This window comes from Salmo salar, chromosome ssa11, assembly GCF_905237065.1.
Source record: "Salmo salar chromosome ssa11, Ssal_v3.1, whole genome shotgun sequence".
NCBI lineage: Eukaryota > Metazoa > Chordata > Actinopteri > Salmoniformes > Salmonidae > Salmo > Salmo salar.
Window position 1 is genome coordinate 15,827,138 of NC_059452.1, and position 23,504 is coordinate 15,850,641.

The 23,504-nt window shown below is 43.9% G+C and overlaps 1 protein-coding gene across 16 annotated transcripts in view; it reads left to right on the forward strand.

Moving 5' to 3' along the window:
* Positions 1 to 23,504, forward strand: part of LOC106562151 (tight junction protein ZO-1) — a 153,859-nt gene that overhangs the window by 86,552 nt on the left and 43,803 nt on the right. For 8 of the 16 annotated variants that reach the window (XM_045689089.1, XM_045689077.1, XM_045689083.1 and 5 more), the window contains 9 exons: positions 15,733 to 15,789; positions 18,544 to 18,668; positions 18,847 to 18,949; positions 19,140 to 19,473; positions 19,595 to 19,701; positions 20,596 to 20,764; positions 21,015 to 21,156; positions 21,703 to 21,714; positions 22,884 to 22,919. In XM_045689089.1, the coding sequence (XP_045545045.1) occupies positions 15,733 to 15,789; positions 18,544 to 18,668; positions 18,847 to 18,949; positions 19,140 to 19,473; positions 19,595 to 19,701; positions 20,596 to 20,764; positions 21,015 to 21,156; positions 21,703 to 21,714; positions 22,884 to 22,919 (1,085 nt within the window). The remainder of the gene's footprint in view (positions 1 to 15,732; positions 15,790 to 18,543; positions 18,669 to 18,846; positions 18,950 to 19,139; positions 19,474 to 19,594; positions 19,702 to 20,595; positions 20,765 to 21,014; positions 21,157 to 21,702; positions 21,715 to 22,883; positions 22,920 to 23,504) is intronic. The other 8 variants (XM_045689085.1, XM_045689088.1, XM_045689091.1 and 5 more) reach the window with 4 other exon arrangements.

Genomic DNA, 23,504 nt, shown 5'->3' on the forward strand with positions numbered 1-23,504 from the left:
GTACAAGACAAGGACAAAGGACCAGTGTTACAGTATAGCTTCCGTCCCTCTCCTCGCTTCTACCTGGGCTCGAACCAGGAACACATCGACAACAGCCACCCTCGAAGCAGCGTTACCCATCTTGGATTCCATGTGAAAGCTGGTGGTTCCTTTTAACATGAGTCTTCAATATTCCCAGGTAAGAAGTTTTAGGTTGTAGTTATTATAGGAATTATAGGACTATTTCTCTCTGTACGATTTGTATTTCATATACCTTTGACTATTGGATGTTCTTATAGGCACTTTAGTATTGGCAGTGTAACAGTATAGCTTCCGTCCCTCTCCTCGCTCCTACCTGGGCTCGAACCAGGAACACATCGACAACAGCCACCCTCGAAGCAGCGTTACCCATGCAGAGCAAGGGGAACAACTACTCCAAGTCTCAGAGCGAGTGACATTTGAAACGCTATTAGCGCGCACCCCGCTAACTAGCTAGCCATCTCACATCGGTTACACCAGCCTAATCTCGGGAGTTGATAGGCTTGAAGTCATAAACAGCACAGTGCTTGAAGCATTGCGAAGAGCTGCTGGCAAACGCACGAAAGGGCTGTTTGAATGAATGCTTACGAGCCTGATGGTGCCTACCATCGCTCAGTCAGACGGCTCTATCAAATCATAGACTTAATTATAACATAATAACACACAGAAATACGAACCTTTGGTCATTAAAATGGTAGAATCCGGAAACTATCATTTCGAAAACAAAACATTTATTCTTTCAGTGAAATACGGAACCGTTCCGTATTTTATCTAACGGATGGCATCCCTAAGTCTAAATATTGCTGTTACATTGTACAACCTTCAATGTTATGTCATAATTAATTACGGCCTTTGTTAGGAATAAATGAACTTCACACAGTTCGCCATGAGCCAGGCGGCCCAAACTGCTGCATATACCCTGACTGCTTGCACGGAACGCAAGAGAAGTGACACAATTTCCCTAGTTATAAGAAACTCATGTTAGCAGGCAATATTAAGTAAATATGCAGGTTTAAAAATATATACTTGTATATATACTTGTGTATTGATTTTAAAGACAGGCATTGATGTTTATGGTTAGGTACATTGGTGCAACGACAGTGCTTTTTTCGCAAATGCGCTTGTTAAATCATCCCCTGTTTGTCTAAGTAGGCTGTGATTCAATGAGAAATTAACAGGCACCGCATCGATTATATGCAACGCAGGACACGCTAGATAAACTAGTAATATCATCAACCATGTGTAGTTAACTAGTGATTATGTTAAGATTGATTGTTTAATGCTAGCTAGCAACTTACCTTGGCTTCTAGCTGCCCTCACGTAACAGGCCACGCAGGCTCCTCGTGGAGTGCAATGTAAGGCAGGTGGTTCGAGCGTTGGACTAGTAACCGGAAGGTTGCAAAAACGAATCCCCGAGCTGACAAGGTAAAAATCTGTCGTTCTGCCCCTGAACAAGGCAGTTAACCCACCGTTCCTAGGCCGTCATTGAAAATAAGAATGTGTTCTTAACTGACTTGCCTAGTTAAATAAAGGTGTATACATTTTTTTTTTAATCTTCAAATCGGTGTCCAAAAATACCGATTACCGATTTGTTATGAAAACTTGAAATCGGCCCTAATTAATCGGCCATTCCGATTAGTCGGTCGACCTCTACTATGAACAACTGCAAGATTGTTGCTACAGCTCTCAAAAACATTGCTGCACTGAATTTAACTGGTGCTAGACTTTCTAGAGGACGATGCCATGCTGACGTGATCATTTGCATGTGAATTCTTAAAGAGATGGGTGGGGCCAAGGCTTAAGAGAGTGTGAACGATGCTGAATGGGCACAAACAAAGGAGCTCTCTAGCAAGAGTGGAAATCTTAACATCTTTCAATGGCATTTTCTCCTACTTGTCTCAAATTTATCAACTTTCAAAGCAGCATAACTTTCCCATGTTTCACAAAATTTGACTTAACCTCATGTTGAGCGATCTGGTCACATTTCATAGGACAGACATGGAATGGATGGATGGATGGGGAGGGAGGGTTTAGTGGACAGGGCAGGAAGGGCAGCGACCTTTTGGAGCAGCACTTCACATTATACCATTATAGTTATGGCATTCAAAAATGGCCATTCTTCTTAGAGGAGTGAGAAGTTGATCTCAGTGCTATAATTAAGAAATAAGGCTCGAGGGGTGTGGTATATGGCCAATATGCCACGGATAAGAGCTGTTCTCAAGCACGACGCAACACGGAGTGCCTGGATACAGCCCTTAGCCGTGGTGTATTGGCCTCAGCAACGTAATTAGAACAGTAAAAATAAATGTTTTGTCATACCCGTGGTATACCACGGCTTTCAGACAATCAGCGTTCAGGGCTCGAACCACAAGTTTATAATTTATAATAAGCCCTACTGTCGCTGAAGTTCTCTGACCGGCCAAAGGTTAGAGGATAGAGGACAGGGCGGTCATCAGACTGTCATCCTCTGGAAGTTACAGGGGTTAAGCCAGGCAGGATTGGCTCTGTGCTGCAGTCGCCTGATGTAGAAGCAGAAATATCATATGTTTTCTTTCTAATACTTCAGCTGGCCTGGTATTTGAAAGAAACCCGTTCCCATTTCCTGCTGCTGGAGACCAGGCAGGTCACCCAGAGCTGCCACTCACCAGCCCAGATGTGAGAGTAGAGGAGGGTCAGTAAACAACAGAAGGCTCAGGCTCAGAGCCTACAGAGCCGGAGGAAAGACTTCAGTTAGTAAATCCTCCTTAACATTAAAGACAACAGTACACAGCCAGCACGCCCCAACCACAAACAGTGTTGTGTCCCACAGGCCATACTCCCAGCTCCTGGGACTGACATCACACTATGAGCAGCAAGTGAAGGTCATCATGGAGCGTCATACAGGAGCTATTCATGTGGGGTTTGTGTCGGTTCCGACTAGTCTTTTCCAGCTCATCTATCCTGCCTTAGAGAGAGAGCGAGAGCGAGAACACACAAACAACATGGCAGAGATTTACTTTTTAATCCCGAATGCCATGGATTATAGGTTTTGTATTTTATTCTGACTATTACCATCAGATATTAGTGTGTTCGTCATGTTTGTAAAGCAGAAATCCCCATGAGAGCTTGATGAGGAGTGTGACAGGGTGAGTTCTCAGGGTATGAGCTGAGTGAGTCAGTGCTGGTTGAAATTAATTGACTCCAGCATGTTTTAGTGTGTCAGCACATTCAGCAGCGAGGCAGCACTGTATCATCAGCCTGCTGGCTGTCCCCTCTCATCACAGCTTGGTGGGACTCGGTCTGCTGAGACTTCTTTCTTTACTGGGTAGAGGTGCGTTCAGCTACTGTCCTTACTGCCACACTTGAAAGGCATGTTTTCTCTGCTTACCTTGCGTGTGTGTTTGCATATATAGTGTTGTACGTACATGTTATTTTGAGAAACATGTGAATCCAGAGGGCTGCGATTGCATGAGTGTGTTTGGTAATGTGTGCATGCCTCTTAGCCAGACCATGTGATTCTCTGTGTGTGTCACAGGGCAGAGGATGCAGCTGCATTCTGGGCCCTCCTTCCTCTGGGATCCAGCTAGAGGACAGATACGGTTGCCATGGTTACATTTACCCACGGTGACATCGCGAGGAAAAGCTGGCTGCTGTGGGTGTTGCCCACGTCTGATTGTCCGATGCTTGCCCTCGCTATCCTCTAAAATACGAAAGCCAGTGTGATGGGTTTGCAGGGCCTCTCTCTCCCTTTTTCTCTCCTCCGTACAGAGCAGGATATTAATAGACTGATTGTGAAAAAACCGCTTAACCGGATTAAGCATTCTTTTTTTTCCTTTTTTTTTTTACATTTCCTTTTTTTGCAGCAGGCCAATATTGTCTGAGCGGTTGAGTTGGCAGCTCATTTTAATTTGACTAGTTATAAAATGTTAAATGTGATATAAGAGAGCAAGATAAAAGTAATAATCATTTGGGCTACATTGCTGTTGAGTACATCAGAGCACAGATGATCCAGACCAATGTAAAGGGAAGCGTTCTCTTGTCTATCCCAGTATTCATCAGGCTTATGAAATGAGGGGGGGTTTTACCTTACGTAGTATACACATCCCAAATATTATGAGGAGGAGCTTAGGGAGGGTTATGTCATAGGAAAGCCTGTGGTGTCATGTCATCCCCTCGGTACAGCTCTCTCTGCTCTGGAGCCTGTCTGTGGTTGGCTGATAGCAGCCAGGTGTTTGTGAAATCTGTCTCATCTCCTGAGTGGAGCAGTGATGTATAGCCCATTTACAGAACAACAGCCAGAGGGCTGCACACAACCCAAGGCACCAGGCACTCCTCAGTAATGTGGATTGTTTTTACTCTATATTAGTTCTCTCTATACCTCACCAGCTATGTAAATCCTTTATATAAGTCTATGTGGCTAAAAGCGTCAACATGCATCAGTTTGGCTGGCGGGGAACGAGTGTGCTCACATACTCAAAAGACATTAGCTTGAAAGAACGAGGGGAAAAAAGCGGCAATAGTACTGGTTGTCCATTTTGAGACGCCGTAGCCAGTATACACTTCCTCAAAATAATCTAAATGAATCGAAGATGACTCTAGAAATCTGTCATTAATTTTGATGTTTTTACCGATGATCTTAGTCGCGCAATTTTATATCTAACTAAGATGTTTGGTGCCGTATTTCTCAAAGAAAAAATGTGCATGAAAACGAGTCGTCTCTTGATGAAGGACAACAAAGACTTTACTGAAGAATCCCGACTGTCACTGACGGAGGGGCGTAGACTGCGCCTACCAACTTCGGCTTGCCTCAAACCTTTTTGTGTGCCCGAAAAACCCTTACCGAAGTCCAAAACTAACAAAAACGTCACATGTCGTCATATATATATGCACAAACTCTCCCGGTTTCATCTGGGAAGCCGTTAGTCACGTCTCTGTTTGGGTCTTCAGGGTGCTCAATATAGAAAGCCAACTCCGTTGCTCTTAGCTACAAATTTTTTCCATGGATTTTCTCTGTACATTTTCCTTCCTCCTGTAATTCTTCAGCTTGTGGTATCCACTGTAGTCCTTCTATTAAGGCCTTGTAGGATAAATACATTGCTGTGTTGAGCAATGAGCTGCAGCCTTCCAGCAGTAAGTCCTGTCAGTGGCATTGCCTTGTAAGACAGCTGTCAATATGGAAATGTCCAGTAATACAGTGGTGGTCAGTGGTCCTGTTTGTGGACGTCTGTGTGTTTGATGTCCACAGCTCCACACACAGCTCTTCCAGGTGTTTTCGTCACACCTGGTTTGACCCACTCACATCAAAAAGAGAGCCCTGAAAACTGTTAGCTGCACTGGTGTACTAGGAGCAGAGTACGCTGGTTCTCTGAATCAGTCCCACCGTTAAAGGATTAGGGTATATAAAATGGATTTGGCCCTTGTTTTTAGTATGTATTGGGGTGAGTGTTTGTGTCTGTGTGTGACTGAGAGAGTGAGAGAGAGATGTTTACAACCGCACCTGTGTGGAGCAGTGCCCAGGGAATTGAGACAGATTGTCAAGGTAAAACAACATCTAGTGTGATCATTTGGCCCTAGTATAAGGAGGAAATATATACAGTACCAGTCAAAAGTTTGGACACACCTACTCTTTATTTCGACTATTTTCTACATTGTAGAATAATAGTGAAGACATCAAAACTATGAAATAACACATGGAATCATGTAGTAACCAAAAAAGTGTTCAACAAATCAAAATATATTTTAGATTCTTCAAAGTAGCCACCCTTTGCCTTGATGACAGCTTGGCACACTCTTGGCATTCTCTCAACCAGCTTCACCTGGAATGCTTTTCCAACAGTCTTGAAGTAGTTCCCACATATGCTGAGCACTTGTTGGCTGCTTTTCCTTCACTCTGCGGTCCAACTCATCCCAAACCATCTCAATTGGGTTGAGGTCTGGTGATTGTAGAGGCCAGGTCATCTGATGCAGCACTCCATCACTCTCTTTCTTGGTCAAATAGCCCTTACACAGCCTGGAGGTGTGTTGGGTCATTGTCCTGTTGGAAAAACAAATGATAGTCCCACTAAGCGCAAACTAGATGGGATGGCGTATCGCTGCAAAATGCTGTGGTAGCCATATTGGTTAAGTGTACCTTGAATTCGAAATAAATCACTGACAGTGTCACCAGAAAAGCACCATCACACCTCCTCCTCCATGCTTCACGGTGGGAACCACATCTGACAGCCTGGTTGCTGGGCAGACTTGAAGTGTTATGCCACTTTGTTTTGTTTCCCCGGTCTTTTCCCTTAAATACCTCTATTCATAGATGGTCTACCCATCCATTACTGCTGTGGTGTTTTAGGAAAATATAACCAAACACATACACGCTGTGGTCTTTATTTGGGCAGCGTAATATGTACGGCTGATTCAATGTCCTAAAATAAGGCTATGACTTGATCATCTAATTGTACCTTCAGCCTCCATGAGCGGTTAAGGCAGGCGCTGGCTAGAACTCTGTGTGGTAGGCCTATGGTGAAGAACACCACTACTGGCTTGTATGGTGATGCTGTGCAGATGCTGGTCAAGGATCGGACAGATCCTAGGCAGAGGTAGGAGTGAGAAAGACACCACATACACATGGTCTGAGCAGGCCACCCACCTCTGCTGCAGAGGGAATAGTTAGGGTATGCAGCTGTGTCTCTGTCTGTGTTAATGCGTGTACATCCAAATCACATGTCCCAAGCCCATGTTGACTCTAGAACTGGCTTTATGTTGTTGTTGTGTCTGGTCTTCATGTAAAGATGACATCCATGGAGCTATAGGCCTCCTCTCTGGCAGACAGACATCCTCAGGGACTCTTAGTTTCTTTGATCAGAACCAGAAACCCGGTCCACTCTCCGAAATGTCCATGTTCTGTGTTTGAGTAAGTATTGTATTACACTGACTTTATGGCCTTTGAATATTTACCATATGTGATGTTTATACAGCATTTTGCCTCGTGTAACACTATACTTTATCTTTTGAGAAATCTGTATTGTTTTACCTGGTTCATTGTAAGTCTAAAATGTTTTGAATATGATTAGGTACATTTCCAAGGAGCTCTCTTTTCTCCGTCCAGGGTGTTTTCTCTCGAAGCTGAAACTATTCTTTGCAAACAGGAAGGGAACTCAATTTCCTGTGGGTTAATCTTACTCTTGGTTAGCTTCCTGTTCCATACAACCACGACCACACAGACACACTGACCTAATACTCCATAAGGATCTTACCTCACAGCAACCTTCACATTAAATTCAATCATGTTTGTGTTTAGATGCATCCTTCCTCTATGAACTATACGCTATTCTCCAGCTATATCCGCAGGAGAACCCTTTTTGGTTCCAGGTAGAACCTTTTTGAAAGGGTTCTACTTGGAACCAAAAGGGTTCTACCTGGAAACGAAAAGCGTTCTTCAAAGGGTTCTCCTATGGGGACAGCTGAAGGAGAGTATGAAGACTACTAGCTATAACAAAGATGCTACAAAAACCTGACCAAACACACCAAAGCATGAATGAATGTTTGACATTTTATATTGGTGTCAAATTGCCAATTGGCAACCCATCCCTTATGGGATTAATTAACACACAAACATTACAATAATTCACTATGGTAGTTAAATGATGATTCTTCTTCCGGCGTTCTCTGCATTGTGCATCACAAAGAGTGAAAAAATAAAAAGTCAATCAAAACATAATAGTAAATAAGGTATTTACTATGATCAGAAATATAGTGTAGACATTAATGTTGTAAATGATTATTGTAGCTGTCACGATTCCCACCGACGGTGGCGCCCCCTCCTGCTCGGGTGGCGCTCGGCGGTCGTCGTCACCGGCCTTAGCTACCACTTAGCTACCACTTAGCTACCACATTAGCTACCACTGATTCCCTTTTTTGGTTTTCCCTTTTTTTGGTTTTGTGCACCTGTGTTTAGTTTGGGTAATTAGCGGGGCTATTTAATTTAGCTGGTCCGCTTCCGTGTTGTGCAGGATTATTTCGTTACTGACGGCTCATGTTCGTGTCGGCGCTGTTTTACGCCATGTGTGTTTTCTCCCCTGTGTTTGGGAATATTTGTTTTGTGTGTGAGTGTACATTAAATACGCCACTACCCTGTGCTCGCTGCTTCCTGTGCCTCATTCCTTCACCACGACTACCAAGCCATTACAGTAGCTGGAAACGGCAGATTTTTTATGGAATATCTACATACAGTTGAAGTCGGAAGTTTACATACACCTTAGCCAAATACATTTAAACTCAGTTTTTCACAATTCCTGACATTTAATCGTAGTAAGCATTCCCTGTCTTAGGTCAGTTAGGATCACCACTTTATTTTAAGAATGTGAAATGTCAGAATAATAGTAGAGAGAATGATTTTGATTTATTTCAGCTTTTATTTCTTTCATCACATTCCCAGTGGGTCAGAAGTTTACATACACTCAATTAGTATTTGGTAGAATTGCCTTTAAATTGTTTAAAACTTGGGTCAAACTTTTTGGGCAGCCTTCCACAAGCTTCCCACAATAAGTTGGGTGAATTTTGGCCCATTCTTCTTGACAGAGCTGGTGTAACCGAGTCAGGTTTGTAGGCCTCCTTGCTCGCACACACTTTTTCAGTTCTGCCCACAAATGTTCTATTGGATTGAGGTCAGGGCTTTGTGATGGCCACTCCAATACCTTGACTTTGTTGTCCTTAAGCCATTTTGCTACAACTTTGGAAGTATGCTTGGATATAGGACTCGTTTTACTGTGGATATAGATACTTTTGTACCTGTTAGTAACTGCAAAACACCAGCCTCAACGTCAACAGTGAAGAGACGACTCCGGGATGCTGGCCTTCTAGGCAGAGTTCCTCTGTCCAGTCTTTGTTCTTTTGCCCATCTTAGTCTTTTATTTTTATTGGCCAGTCTGAGATATGGCTTCTTCTTTGCAACTCTGCCTAGAAGGCCAGCATCCCGCAGTCACCTCTTCACTGTTAACATTAAGACTGGTGTTTTGCGGGTACTATTTAATGAAGCTGCCAGTTGAGGACTTGTGAGGCATCTGTTTCTCAAACTAGACACTCTAATGTACTTGTCCTCTTGCTCAGTTGTGCACCGGGGCCTCCCACTCCTCTTTCTATTCTGGTTAGAGCCAGTTTGCGCTGTTCTGTGAAGGAGTAGTACACAGCATTATACGAGATCTTCAGTTTCTTGGAAATTTCTCGTATGGAATAGACTTCATTTCTCAGAACAAGAATAGACTGAGTTTCAGAAGAAAGTTCTTTGTTTCTGGCCATTTTGAGCCTGTAATCGAACCCACAAATGCTGATACCCAGATACTCAACTAGTCTAAAGAAAGACAGTTTTATTGCTTCTTTAATCACAACAACAGTTTTCAGCTGTGCTAACATAATTGCAAAAGGGTTTTCTAATGATCAATTAGCCTTTTAAAATGATAAACTTGGATTAGCTAACACAACGTGCCATTGGAACACAGGAGTGATGGTTGCTGATAATGGGCCTCTGTACGCCTATGTAGATATTCCATTAAAAAAATGCAGTTTCCAGCTACAATAGTCATTTACAACATTGACACCTCTGTGATATGTGGGACGCTAGCGACAGCCAGTGAATTTGCAGGGCGCCAAATTCAAACAACAGAAATCTCATAATTTAAATAAACGTCTTGGTAATCCAACCACAGTGTCCGATTTCAAAAAGGTTTTACGGTGAAAGCAAACCATGCTATCATCTGAGGACAGCACCCCAGCAAACATAGACATGAAAATCATAATTCAACCCGCCAGGCACGACACAAAAGTCAGAAATAACATATAATGCATGCCTTACCTTTGAAGATCTTCTGTTGGCACTCCAATATATCCATTGAACATCACAAATGGTCCTTTTGTTCAATAAATTCTGTCGTAATATATCCAAAATGTCAATTTATTTGGCGCGTGTTATTCAGAAAATACACCGGTTCCAACTCGCGCAACATGACTACAAAATATCTCATAAGTTACCTGTAATCTTTGTCCAAAGATTTCAAACAACTTTCCTAATACAACTTTAGGTATTTATTTTTTTACGTAAATAATCGCAAAAATTTAAGACAGGATAAACTGCGTTCAATACCGGAGGAAAACAGTGGAGCGTGCTTTTCAGGTCACGCGCCTCTATCAAACAATACACTTCCCTCGTTCTGAACAGGGCTACTTCTTCATTACACAAAGGAAAAACATCAACCAATTTCTAAAGACTGTTGACATCCAGTGGAAGCGATAGCAACTGCAAGCAACTGCCTTAGAATTCTAGATTCCCAATGAAAACCCATTGAATAGAGAGTGACCTCAAAAAGAAAAATCCTGGATGTTTTGTCCTCGTGGTTTCGCCTGCCAAATAAGTTCTGTTATACTCACAGACATCATTCAAACAGTTTAGAAACTTCAGAGTGTTTTCTATCCAAATCTACCAATTATATGCATATCCTAGCTTCTGGGCCTGAGTAGCAGGCAGTTTAGTTTGGGCATGCTTTTCATCCAAAATTCCAAATGCTGCCCCCTATCCTAGTGAAGTTAAACTTCTTAGGGATAGGCGTCCCGTCAGCGGGACACCTGTCGACAACATCCGGTGAAATTGGAGGGCACCCAATTCAAATAAATAATCGTAATATTAAACATTTATGAACATACGTATTTTATATCGGTTAAAAGCTTAAATTCTTGTTAATCTAACTGCATTGTCCGATTTACAATAGGCTTTACAGCGAAAGCATACCATGCAATTCTTTGAGAACGGCGCCCCACGTCAACATATTTTCAACTAGCACAGGCTTCATAAAATCACAAATTGTGATTTTAAATAACCACTTAGATTTTCAAAAAGTTTCTTTGTTTGCAATCCCAAGGGTCCCAGCTACAACATGAATGGTCGTTTTGTTAGATAAAATCCTTCTTTTATATCCCAAAAAGTCTGTTTAGTTGGCGCCATCGATTTCAGTAATCCACTCGTTCAACATGCAGACAAAGGAATCCAAAAAGTTATTGCTAAACTTTGTTCAAACAAGTCAAACTATGTTTCTATTTAATCCTTAGGCACCCTAAAATGTAAAACTATAATATTTCACACGGAAAGAAGTATGTTCAATAGAAAAGTAAAATTAGTAAGTGCGCGTCCTCTTCGTCACGCCCATAGACTGATTTCCAACTGTGACTCTTTGTACCAAAAATTCTTCCTTGTTTTGGAAGAAACAAGCCTAAAACCTTGAACAAAGACTGTTGACATCTAGTGGAAGCCATAGGAATTGCAATCTGGGAGCTGGGATTGCATAGGACCCATAGCCTTCCATTATAAGAGCATGGGATCTCAAAAATTCTGGTTGGATTTTCTTTGGATTTTTGGCTACCATATCAATTGTGTTATAGTCTCATATATACATTATTTTAACATTTCTACAAACTTCAAGGTGTTTTCTATCCAATGCTACCAATTATATGCATATCCTGTCTTCTGGGCCTGAGTAACAGGCAGTTTACTTTGGGCACGTCAGTCAGGCGGAAATTCTGAAAAAAGGACCCTAGCCTGAAGTTTTTTTTAATGAGTGAGTTAGCTAACCTTCTCATCCACGGCTAAGACTCTCAATTGCTAATCACACACACACAGTCAGAGCACCATCGCTAGACAGAGAATCAGGATGAGGGAACTTACTATATACCTTAACACTACAACACAGAGCATGACCGAGCCCCAGTCGTCCTACTGAAAGCTGTCTGCTACAGGTTATTTCTGGGCTGTCAGTAGTATGCCCTGCAATGTGCTGTGTTGTGTATCGTCTTTGAAGCAGGCCGGAGAGGAGCTGAGGCTGCTGTCTCTGGGAGGGCTCAGTAACACAAAGAGCCCCTTTAACCACAGATCAAGGCCCAGGCTGTACACTGGGCTGTCCACGCCTGCCTAAACTTTGTTTCTCAACAGGGCCTCTCTGGCCATGGCTCAAGCCTGACTAAATGTGAATCATGGTATAAATATACCAAACATCCCCTCCCGCAAGATCAAGACACTCATTGTTTTATGTAACTCTACTTTGGGATTAGATAATCACCATTTTGGGGGTATTTGTTCGTGTCATATTTTTGTTCTGGAACATTAGATGTTGATTAGCTAGTCATTTGCTTTGGCCCTATGCTACAAGGCTTAATATTCCTATAACCGTTTCCATCAGATAGTATTGTTAGCATTTGCTACATGAGTCAAATGGGTGAATGCAAGGCTGTGCTGTCTTGGCTGAAACAATATTCACTCCCAGTGTTCTCCTACTGTTTATGGGTGTCTAGGAGGGGAGAAAAGGTCCCAGTCAGGGATTTGGCCATCTGCATTTATCTTCAACAGGAATGCTAATGTTCGGTGGTATTGTTCTCGGTATTCAATGTGTAGTATCATAGCAACAAGTTTCACTGGCCTTTTAAATAGTGTCCCTGCAGATGGCCTCTTCAGGATTGTTCCCAGCAGTAGAACACAGCAGCAGTAGCACGTCTTTTTATGGCTGGAACAGCCATGCATAATGTCATCAGATTAGGACCTGATTTCTGCAGTGTCCTCTCTGTACCAGACCCTGTTCTGCACCCCACTGACACTTCACAACAAGCTGTTTTAATCGCTGCCCCAGATTATGGTGAATCATTAAAAAGATAATCCCATCAGAGGAGAAGACGAGAGCAGAGTTTAGCCGCACTGGAGTAAACAGTCCTCAGTGATCAAGAGCTCCTCTCTCTCTCCTCCTGACTCACTAACCACCCTTCTCTGACCCAGAGGTCTACCGATAACCGTTAAGCCCTACGCCCTCATGACCGGTACTGCCAGTTACTCCCTACCGATGCGGTAAGGCCCTTCCCAGTCAGACACGTCCCACTACTAAGGCCACTCTCTGAGTCACCACAGCAGTGAAAGGAAGAACCACAGGAGGGGAAGAGGGAGGAAAACAATGGACGTTGGAGATTCTTCAGCGTGTGTGTACTGTCTTCTAACATCTGGCCCCACGGCTGGAAGGATGTGTGTGAGGGGTTGGTTAGGGTAAGTGCAGGGAGAGGCAATGAATTATAAGCCTTCTTCATTGTCTTAGGCTCCCGTATTGAGAGAGAGGCGTCATGTATATATTCTTAATGCTGTACATTGATACTCTGCTGGAAGTAGTTTGCATGTGTATGGGATAGAGACAAATCTCTTTAAAATGTAATCTGGACACAGTTTTAATTGAATCTATCCTGTGTATCCAGTTACTTGCCATACAGAATATGTATGTCAGTTACAGCCTTGCCCCCTTCCTATTCCCTTATAGCTTCACCACCTCAGTGTCGTGTTCATCCTATGACGAGGCCTCCATGTCACATGGTCTACAAACATCATGGACATTTTTCTCATGGCTTGGGGCCCCACTGTCTGCTTTGCCGTGTACTGTTGGCAAAATGAATGACCTCCAGCCTTACAAACACTTGACAGGAATGTGTGGTAGGGGGGCGGCTTTGGCTAAATGGGTCAGGTCCCCCCCACATAATGCCGGGCCGACTGTGGGAGTCTCAGGGGCAGACAGTGGGAGGGAGGAGCAGCACAAACCCTGCCTGCCTGCGCCAATTATGGACATTAATAACATCCACATTGAAATGCCATTAAAATCAGGGTCAAGGGGTTAACTGTGTGTTCATTACAGAGATATGGGGAGTTCAAGAGAACAACTACATACCCACACCCTGGCTAAACTACCCTACTGTACATACCCACACCCTGGCTAAACTACCCTACTGTACATACCCACACCCTGGCTAAACTACCCTACTGTACATACCCACACCCTGGCTAAACTACCCTACTGTACATACCCACACCCTGGCTAAACTACCCTACTGTACATACCCACACCCTGGCTAAACTACCCTACTGTACATACCCACACCCTGGCTAAACTACCCTACTGTACATACCCACACCCTGGCTAAACTACCCTACTGTACATACCCACACCCTGGCTAAACTACCCTACTGTACGTACCCACACCCTGGCTAAACTACCCTACTGTACGTACCCACACCCTGGCTAAACTACCCTACTGTACGTACCCACACCCTGGCTAAACTACCCTACTGTACGTACCCACACCCTGGCTAAACTACCCTACTGTACGTACCCACACCCTGGCTAAACTACCCTACTGTACGTACCCACACCCTGGCTAAACTACCCTACTGTACGTACCCACACCCTGACAACGCTAGAACTGAGTCAAACAGGAATTCTGAGGAAAAATGTAAAATGTTGCTGGTCATGCCAATCCTGTAACTTTTTAGTCATATAATATTAGTAAAATATTCCCAGTCTGGCCATTCCAGACATGTTAGTGTGAAACAAGGCTATGCTGTCTCACTTATTGTGAACTCCATGGCTCGTCCACCCTGCTTCTCAGCTCTCCCAAACCAGCATCTCCATTTCTGGGCCCGGCACCAAATAGCTGGGACTCATATTTGTGCTGTCTTCACCAGGTCCATTCAGCATTAGCCAGACAAAACATGGACTGTCTAGAGGAGACCGTCATAGTCCTGATGATGATTACTGTGATGATGGGGATGAAGAGGAGGTTGGTCATAATGTTGTTAGGTTTGTTTTCTTCTTCTTCTCCAGCGCAGCTCCTCTGCATTAGAGCAGCTGTATCATTACAGCTAAATGCCTGGATACCAGCAGGGCTTGCTGTGCATCAGTCAGACTTCTAAAAGTGGATTTGTGGGTGCAGAGCTGTAATTTAAAGCTGCAGGCCAAAGCACAGTCACGGGTGGAGCAGTACTGTGGGGAGGACAGAGGACAGTGTTAGCCTGTTTGTGTGATGAATTCACCACCACTGTCAGTCTGGTCAATGGTGTTTATTTTGTAGTGTTACTGTTAGCTTAATCCACACTGGCAGGCAGCACTGGGGTCCCGGTAGACCTTGCTCACCTAGAATGAACCTCAAAACAAACTGAAGATGGTCGATCTTTTTATAGCAAACAAATGTTCACTTGCAGTGTAAACCAGATTGAATCTGTTCGGGCTGTCTACTCTGTGCAACACGCGTCTATAATGTTTGCAGATTACACTTCACATTGGTGCTCACAAAAGTGCAAGCAAACACTTTCAGAGTCTCTCACCCCCAGTGATGCAGTAACACGGACATGTGGGATACAACGGTAGCGAAGCTGCTGTGAGTGTGTGTGTGCGTGTCTGTATTAAGTAACACTGCAGTGGTGACGTCCCAGTGGTCTGTGGTTCAGTCAGTGTTTGGGGCATAATAGTCCTCAGGCTCTCTCTGTCTCGCTGTCTCTCTGTCTCTCTGTCTCTCTCTCTGTGTCTCTGTCCGCTGGGTACCCGGTAAAGAGCATTGCCCTCCAGGCAGCCTCCGCCCCCTCTTCTCTCAGCATGAAACCCAGACCATCACAAGTTCTCTGCAAACGGAGAGAGCGCATGATAGGCTTTTAAAACCATGACTGAGTATCCAGCCACCCAGAGACACTCCGAGGTCTACCACAAATTCAATCTCTCTGTCAGCCTTTAGAAGAAAATCCTTACCTTTTGGAATATTGTTTTTTACCCTGGCACTACATGCATTACCTCCCGGGGACTTTTACCCTGTTTCGGAATGCTCATTATCACAGTGTTAACCGCTTACCCTCATTACCCTAATGATGTTAGTGACACCTCTCTCTCTCTCTCTCTCTCTCTGTCTTAGAGCGCAGCGATGGAGGAAACTGTAATATGGGAACAGCACACAGTGACCCTTCACAGGGTAAGTGTTTACCTCTCTCCGTTACTCTCTCCTTCTCTCCCCATTCCCATGTAGCCCTCTCTCCATCCCTACATCATCATCATCATCATCCCTCTCTCTCAGTGCCGGGAAGGCCAGCTGCAGGATCAGGAAGTGTGCTGATGAAACACACAATGGGCCCAGCATACAGATGTCAGGAAGCTGTGGTGAGGAAGAGCGCTATGTAGCGTCCCCTTCCTGTGTGTTTCTCTTCTCTTCCTGTAGGCAAGCCAGCCCCATGGCTCTCCAGGATTAGAGGGAATACTGTATGTTGTGTGGACTACACATGAACTAGTCTGTTAGTACCTAAAGCTGGGAGTTGCCAGTGACCTCACGATACGATATTATCGCGATTCTTTGGTACCGATACGATATGTATTGCGATTCTCACGATTCCTAATGTATTGCGATTCAATATTGTGATTTTATGATTCCATGGTCCAAACATATTGCTCACCATGTGTCTGCTGCAGAGGGATGAGAGAGAGCTATGAGAAAACAAGTCATGGAAATAAGTGTGCAAAAGTAACTAAACTAAATGAAATAGTATTGTGATATTGTCAAAAAGATACGATATATCGTCAAAAATAATATCCTGATATCTAACTGAAGAAATGTATTTTTCTGTCCACCATTAGTACCCTATATAAATATTAGCTTATTTTTATAATTTTTTTTATCCATGGATTTAATTTTTTTTAAATTAGAATTAAGATTCACTGACCAGTGTACAATGTTGCCAATTCTTTTTTTTTTGTCGGGGTCTCAACTTCCTGTTGAGAGTTAGAATAGTAAAATACACAAGGTGCAATTTCTACATGTGGTTGTGCGTCAGCAGTTTTTATCTTGTCATGTCAGTCACAGTGATGATCGTCCCATGTCCTCCGTCACTTGATTTAAAGAAATGATGAATAACCAGACACTGACGATGATTTACAGTTGATGAGAAGCAGATTTACTTATTGATAATAATGTGGGTTAGAAATGTCCTCTTGATTGTTGCTGTTTACTTGTAATAGGTGAGAAACGGTGTTTTAAGAGTTTGAGTTGGGAGCAACGGCCGTTGGTTCGGCGGCAAACTCTTGTTGTGCGTCTCCCGATTTAATATAGGCTGTTTCTGGTCGTACATTAAGTGATCGAAAGTACAATGTGATATCGTTTACTAATGAAAGCGTAAAGGTAGATCGTCAGGAATGTGTATGATTACCTTGTATTTCCTTGTTTATTGGAGAGGGTTCTGTTCATTTCCTGTTCAGAGAATTGACTGGCAGGTGGGGTGCGTTGGAGCGCGTAGTTAATGAATGGTACGTGTAGTGCTCTAATAGCTTATCCCGGGAGGGACACACATGTTCATATCCCCAAAGTCTAGTTATTCATTAAGCATGGCTTAGCACAGTCATTGGGATATGTGCTGGGATATATTCAACTATGTTTATGATCTGAAAGACGTTTTAGATTGTTAATTGATCAGTGTGTTGCCGGTTACGGGCATATTTGAAGCATTGATTTTGTTAGTCACTCCCACTCAGATATCCTATCAACATGGCATAAGTCATGGCAAAATGTGTACAATTGCATAAAACTTGCTTCAAAACAGACATGTTTTCTCTACGCCCCATGGCAAATGTGTAGAATTGCATGAAAGGTGAGGTGGGCCCCGCAAACCAAATCTCGCTTAGGGCCCTCTTGGGGGCATGTTTTCAGGAGCTTTGGTCCCAGGAAAACAGATATGTTTTAATTTGGTCCCAGGCTGAAATAGTTTAAGAACCCCTACACTAGAGCATTGGAAAGCAAAACTACTGCAACAAGAGTCGAATCACGACAGTGGTGAAGGCATAACTCTGGCACCACCCGCTCCCTTTACAACACCATATTATTATCCCACTTACACTGGTATAGGCCTACCACTTAAATTAGTTTACTGCATGATTGCACTGTGGTAAGCATGCTATTAAGTTTTTTTGTGTTTCCACTTTTCAATGACATACTCTCAGGACTAGACTAGTGAAACAGGTGACGTGTAGACATATTGTTGACTGGGATTATCTCATTGGCTGTGTGGAGGGGTGCAATGTTTAATAACATAACGACCATAGGAGTTGGCTACACGACACTAACAGATCTGGGACCAGGCTAGAGGCATGCATGCAGTCAATGTGTGGTTGTGCCAGCGAGCTGATCACCATCAGGGTTATTATAAGTGTCTCTCCTCTGTCTCCAGTCCTGAGTGGCGTCCTGGCCTGGCCATCTGTCAGGACAGAGTCAGGCTGGCTGTGATAATGGAGAAAAACAAGATAATGGAGGCTCCAGTCAGAGGTGACAGACTGACTAGAGAGGAGAGAGACCTGAGATCAGATCACTGTGCCAGACATAGCACTCTCTCTCTCTCTGTCTTTGTCTCTGTTTCTCTCTCTGTCATGTCCAACCATGGACATAACACACACTAATCCTTTTGCTATAGCTAGGCTATATGAAGGGATGGTTGATGATAGCTTTTGACTGTGCTTCAATAGAATGACTAGAGTTTAGAGTAGCTGTGTTTTTTTCCCTATGTATCAGATCTGCTACGCTAACTGGACTGAGGAAGTACGGGCTATGTAGTCTACTGTGTACAGTATTATGTTCATCAATTGCATTCAGGCAAAAACTTACAGATGGATGAAATGAAGAAAACATACACTGTTGTCCCAGCCCCCATGTCCTCTCCAACTTCTGTTGTGTGTGTGATGTGTGCAGGCCCCAGGGTTTGGGTTCGGCATAGCCATCTCTGGGGGCCGGGACAACCCTCACTTCCAGAGTGGTGAGACTTCCATTGTCATCTCCGACGTCCTGAAGGGAGGCCCAGCAGAAGGACTCTTATCGTAAGTGCAGAAAACACTTTCGATGGAGATTTTCTGTGAGCATGATTTTTAGTTCAGGACTAGGCTTAATCTGGGTCTGGGTAACCAGCCATATATGTTACCGCTATGGTCTTGATTTGGGAGTGGTTAATGAAGATCCTGACCGTGATTGAGCCTCTTGTTTCTCTTCTCCTTCCAGGGAAAATGACCGTGTGGTAATGGTCAACGCGGTGTCCATGGACAACGTAGAGCATGCGTACGCAGTGCAGCAGCTTCGGAAGAGTGGAAAGAATGCAAAAATAGTGAGTTGTTGTTGTTGTATTCCTCAGGGGAATGAACAAAAGGCTAACCTTAACGTTATGGCCCTCAGCAAGTACATTCCTCTTCTATGAATGCCACCCCAGGGATTTAGACACGTTTCTCACATCATTGAGTTCATAAGAGGTCATTTGAGGTGGTTGAGAATGATATCATGTCCCTCTCTCCCCCCAGACGATCCGAAGAAAACGGAGGGTTCAGATCCCAGTGTCTCACCCGGGGGACAGGGAGACTATGTCCGAGCACGAGGAAGAGGACACGGATGAAGACGATGGTTACGAGCAGCACAGCGGCCGCAGCGGGCCCACCAGCGCCTATGGCGCGGCGAGCGGCGGCACGGCCAGCAGGCGGACGAACGACCGCGAGCGTGAACGCAGCAACAGCAGCCGGCGGGAACACAGTGCCTCGCGAGAGAGGAGCATCTCGCCCCACTCTGGCCGATCCCAAGGCTCCTCTACACCGTCCCGCCCCGCCAAAGTCACCCTTGTCAAGTCCCGCAAGAATGAAGGTGGGCACCCCAATGTCCAGCTTAGGTCTTTCTTTTTCATTGTCAGTTTGACCCTAATGTTTTTTAAGGTGTGGTATTGCACAGGGCTCTGCTAATATTGTTTTGTTGTTGTTGTTCAAAGTAGAGTATGGTCTGCGTTTGGCCAGCCACATCTTTGTGAAGGACATCTCCCCAGAGAGCCTGGCAGCACGGGACGGAAACATCCAGGAGGGAGACGTGGTGCTGAAGGTGAGAACCAGAGACATGATGGGGCAAGTCATTATAGACGATGACCTGGAGTGGGAATGTCACCGGTTCAAATCCTGGGACGGGCACTCAAAGAAATGGGTACTGAACTGCGATACAGAGCAGAAATATACTAAGCATACCACTTCCCATGAGGGATTATTTTTGGCATGCATTCACTAGTAAGCTACTGTAAATATTGGAAGGTTGCCAGGGCCTCTCAAAGAGTTAGAGAGGGGAGGGATATACAATGTAATACCTTCACACGAACTTCATCAACACAACACACCGTTTCACTACGACATCTAGCCATTCTAGCCTTCTCTGTTTTATATGTCCCCTCTGAGAGAGATGCCTGTAATGGGAGTTCAAAGTTCATTAGTGTGCTTCTCAGTACCCAAGCGTTCCATGCATTCCATCACTCTCTTTGGTTCTTGACTAGTCAGTCGCTGATGGGAAAGATCTACCTCATCACAAGAATGTACACCCTGAATTCTGACTGTCCACTTCACTATGTTCAAAAAAGTCCTTGTATAGAACTCAAGTCTTACAAGTGTAGTAACTATGAAAGCTTGTACAGGAAAGAGGGATACCGTGTTGTTGTGGGACCTTAGCCTTCCCGTATAAACATTTAAACGAGTGGTGATTTCATTTTTATGCAACATTATATAAATGGTATGTTCAATCTCTCACAGCAAGTGACCATGCGTAAAGAACTGTGCATGTGAAACATTTGCTAAAGCATAGCAGACATTTTTAAACATCATTATAGATCTTTTACTCCATGGACAGGTATGGCTTTGGCGTATGTGTGCTGTTACACGAGTCCAAAGTTAAACTGTACAATGATGAGAATGAATCCTTCCTTAAACAGCCTCTCCTCCTTTTTTCTCCCAGATTAACGGCACAGTGACCGAAAACCTGTCGTTAATAGATGCTAAGAAGCTGATCGAGAGGTCAAAAGGCAAGTTAAAGATGGTGGTGCAGAGAGACGACAGAGCCACGTTGCTCAACATCCCCGATATGGACGACAGCATTCCCTCCGGCAACAACTCCGACCGAGACGGTGAGATGGAGCTCTGTGCGTTCTCTACAGGACGGTAACATCAATCAATCTCGTGTTTTAACAACCTCATTGATTAACACCGTTATGTTTAGCTCACAATATGGCATGATATTATGAGGGTGCAATTTCCCAGAGGTATCTGAAAAGGAAAACTTACTATTTAATCCTTTTTCTACTGATTTCTCTCTCTTTTTTAAAGTTTACTTGTCATGGTTCAATCGCCATATTAAACACCACTTTGCTCTAACAGACATTTCAGAAATTCATTCACTGACATCAGACCATTCCACTCGATCCCACGATCGAGCACGGGGCAGTCGATCCCGCTCCCCTACCCGGTCTGAGCCCTCGGACCCCTCCCGACACTCACCACGGCAGATCAGCAACGGCAGGTAAAGAAAACACACACGCTACACACACACATATTACACAATCGTCATGGGAAACACAGTTGTCATACATATCACATAGACACGAACAGCGCTGCAACTCATCATGTTAAATGCATCATGTTAAAGCCCATAAGTGGTTAGTTAGTGTTAGAGGGCTGTGCATAAATGAATTTATAATGAAGACACAGGATGAATAGAACAGAAATATGTGGCTCTATAAACCCAGCAGTGCCATAATGACCTGCTGTAGGGGTCAGAGGTCACAGAGAGACAGAGGAGAGGATATTGATGCTTTTCCACATCGATGTCCACCCCCCCATAGCTCACCATATAGTCTCCCTATATACAGTGTCCATAATAACTCATCACAACCTAAAGGAAACCACCAGACTGAAATGGGCCAGAGCATCAGTCAGTACAATGATAACTATATATTTGATAAACTGTTTAAATATTAACATGTGCCTCATTTCCCCCATTTTCCCAGTCATTTGATTGTCTTGTTTTTTTCCTCTGTTGCACAATTTTCTCTTTCCATCTCTTCAGTTGGAGGCTAAAGTAAGTTTGTGTGGAAAGCAGTGGAGAGATGCAATAACCGGCTTTGACAGACATGTAGTAGTGGCGACTGGCTTGCCTGCATAGCTGCCTGCGTAGCTGACTAAGTAGATAGTCACTAGACAGAGAAGTAGACCAGTAGATGAGTTGCCTTGACAGAGCGAGGCTTGACAGTTCCTCTCAGATTGGACAGGAGGCTTGGCGCTGTTAGCCGGGCTGACTGTATGTAGTGTGTTGACGCCAGAGGGGCTGGAGGGAGGGATAGAGCTGTGGAAGGAAAGGCTGCTACTGGTTTCTGATCAGACGGCCTGCCTGCCGTATCACAGCAATTAACCAGGATGAGGATGGATTGCCCAGATGGAGCTCGTGTGTCGAGCGGAAAGGCTCTGAGCCCTGGAGGAGAGGCTCTGTAGAAAGAAAGCCCTGGATTCAAAATGAAACACAACACAACTCAAGTCAAGTGTTCTGCTTCCAAACTCTACCATTTCCTCTATGCCCTTTCCTGTTGTGGCTATTTCTGCTGCAGAGCACATGTTTGGAGGGTCAGATACCTGAAAAGGCCCTACTCATTTGAGATTCTGTAAGCATTGGTTCTGTCCTTTTTGAATCACAGTGAACAGTCCTATTTATTTGACAGAGATTTCACATAGATTTAGCATCCCGTAGCCCCCTGTAGTGGCTGAAAACTCTGTGTTTGTACCTGTCTTTAGCTCCCTCCTCAGTGCTGCTGTAGTGTTTTGTAGACATCCTGATATGATGGCGTTAATGCAGATAAGCAGCTGTACCATTGATCTGAAATGGGAAAACTGACAGCTGGTTGGTTGGTTGGTACTTCGTAGCGGTACTGGTCTCTCCTCAATGCTCTGGGTCTAAACCCCAAGCCCTGTCAGCCCATATGGAATCAGATGAATGGCAAATCAACAACTCCATGGAAAACTTTGTACCCACTTGAGGCAGTGGAGAACATTGTGTAATGGCATTAAAGTCAATTCGTCATCAGAGGCTGGAATGAATGCCTGGCTAGATAGATACTAGATATCTGGAGGGACCAATTGTTAGTGATTTACAGCTGCCTGTTTGTCACCAAGCCACTCCAGTAACCAACTGCTGTAAATCAGCCCCAATATAACTGTCAACAATACTGTGGAATAACAATTCTTGTCTCAATGCAGGAACGCAGGGACATTCTTACACAGAATACTCCCACTGTAAGTGTTACAATGTCACAAAAACACCCTGCCAGTAGTTGTTGAGACCATCCTAGAGTTTAGGCTAGTACTTAGTTTAGTACTACTGATCTACATCGCTCTTTCTGTCTTGTTTTCTTTCCAGAGTTAGCCTTTAGGTTTGGGGATCTTGAATTGGTGTTACTTGTCTTCTTGTACATACACAATGAGTAACATAATATATGTTGTATTGCTGAGCCTTGAGCACTTTGTTTGAATGTTGGTAGTCTAGTTCTAAGCCATACTCTGCTCTTTATGAATGTCAGTCAAGAGGGACTAAATGGTGAGCAGGGATTGGCTATAACCAGACCAGTATGCATGCAGTAGTCATCACAGTATGTATTAGCTATGCAGGAGGCCAGTCAGGAATTTGACACGCTTCCCACAGAGATTTGCCCCAGAATCAGATGGTTCACAGAGTTGAGGTTATCTCTATAGTTGAATGTTTCTCTTGTCCCTGTGAGAAAACATTCCCTAATATGCAATCAGGTCGTCATTGTAATCAAGGCTTGACTAATTTACTTACCTGTATAAATAAAGGTGAAATAAAAAACATATTTGTGAGAG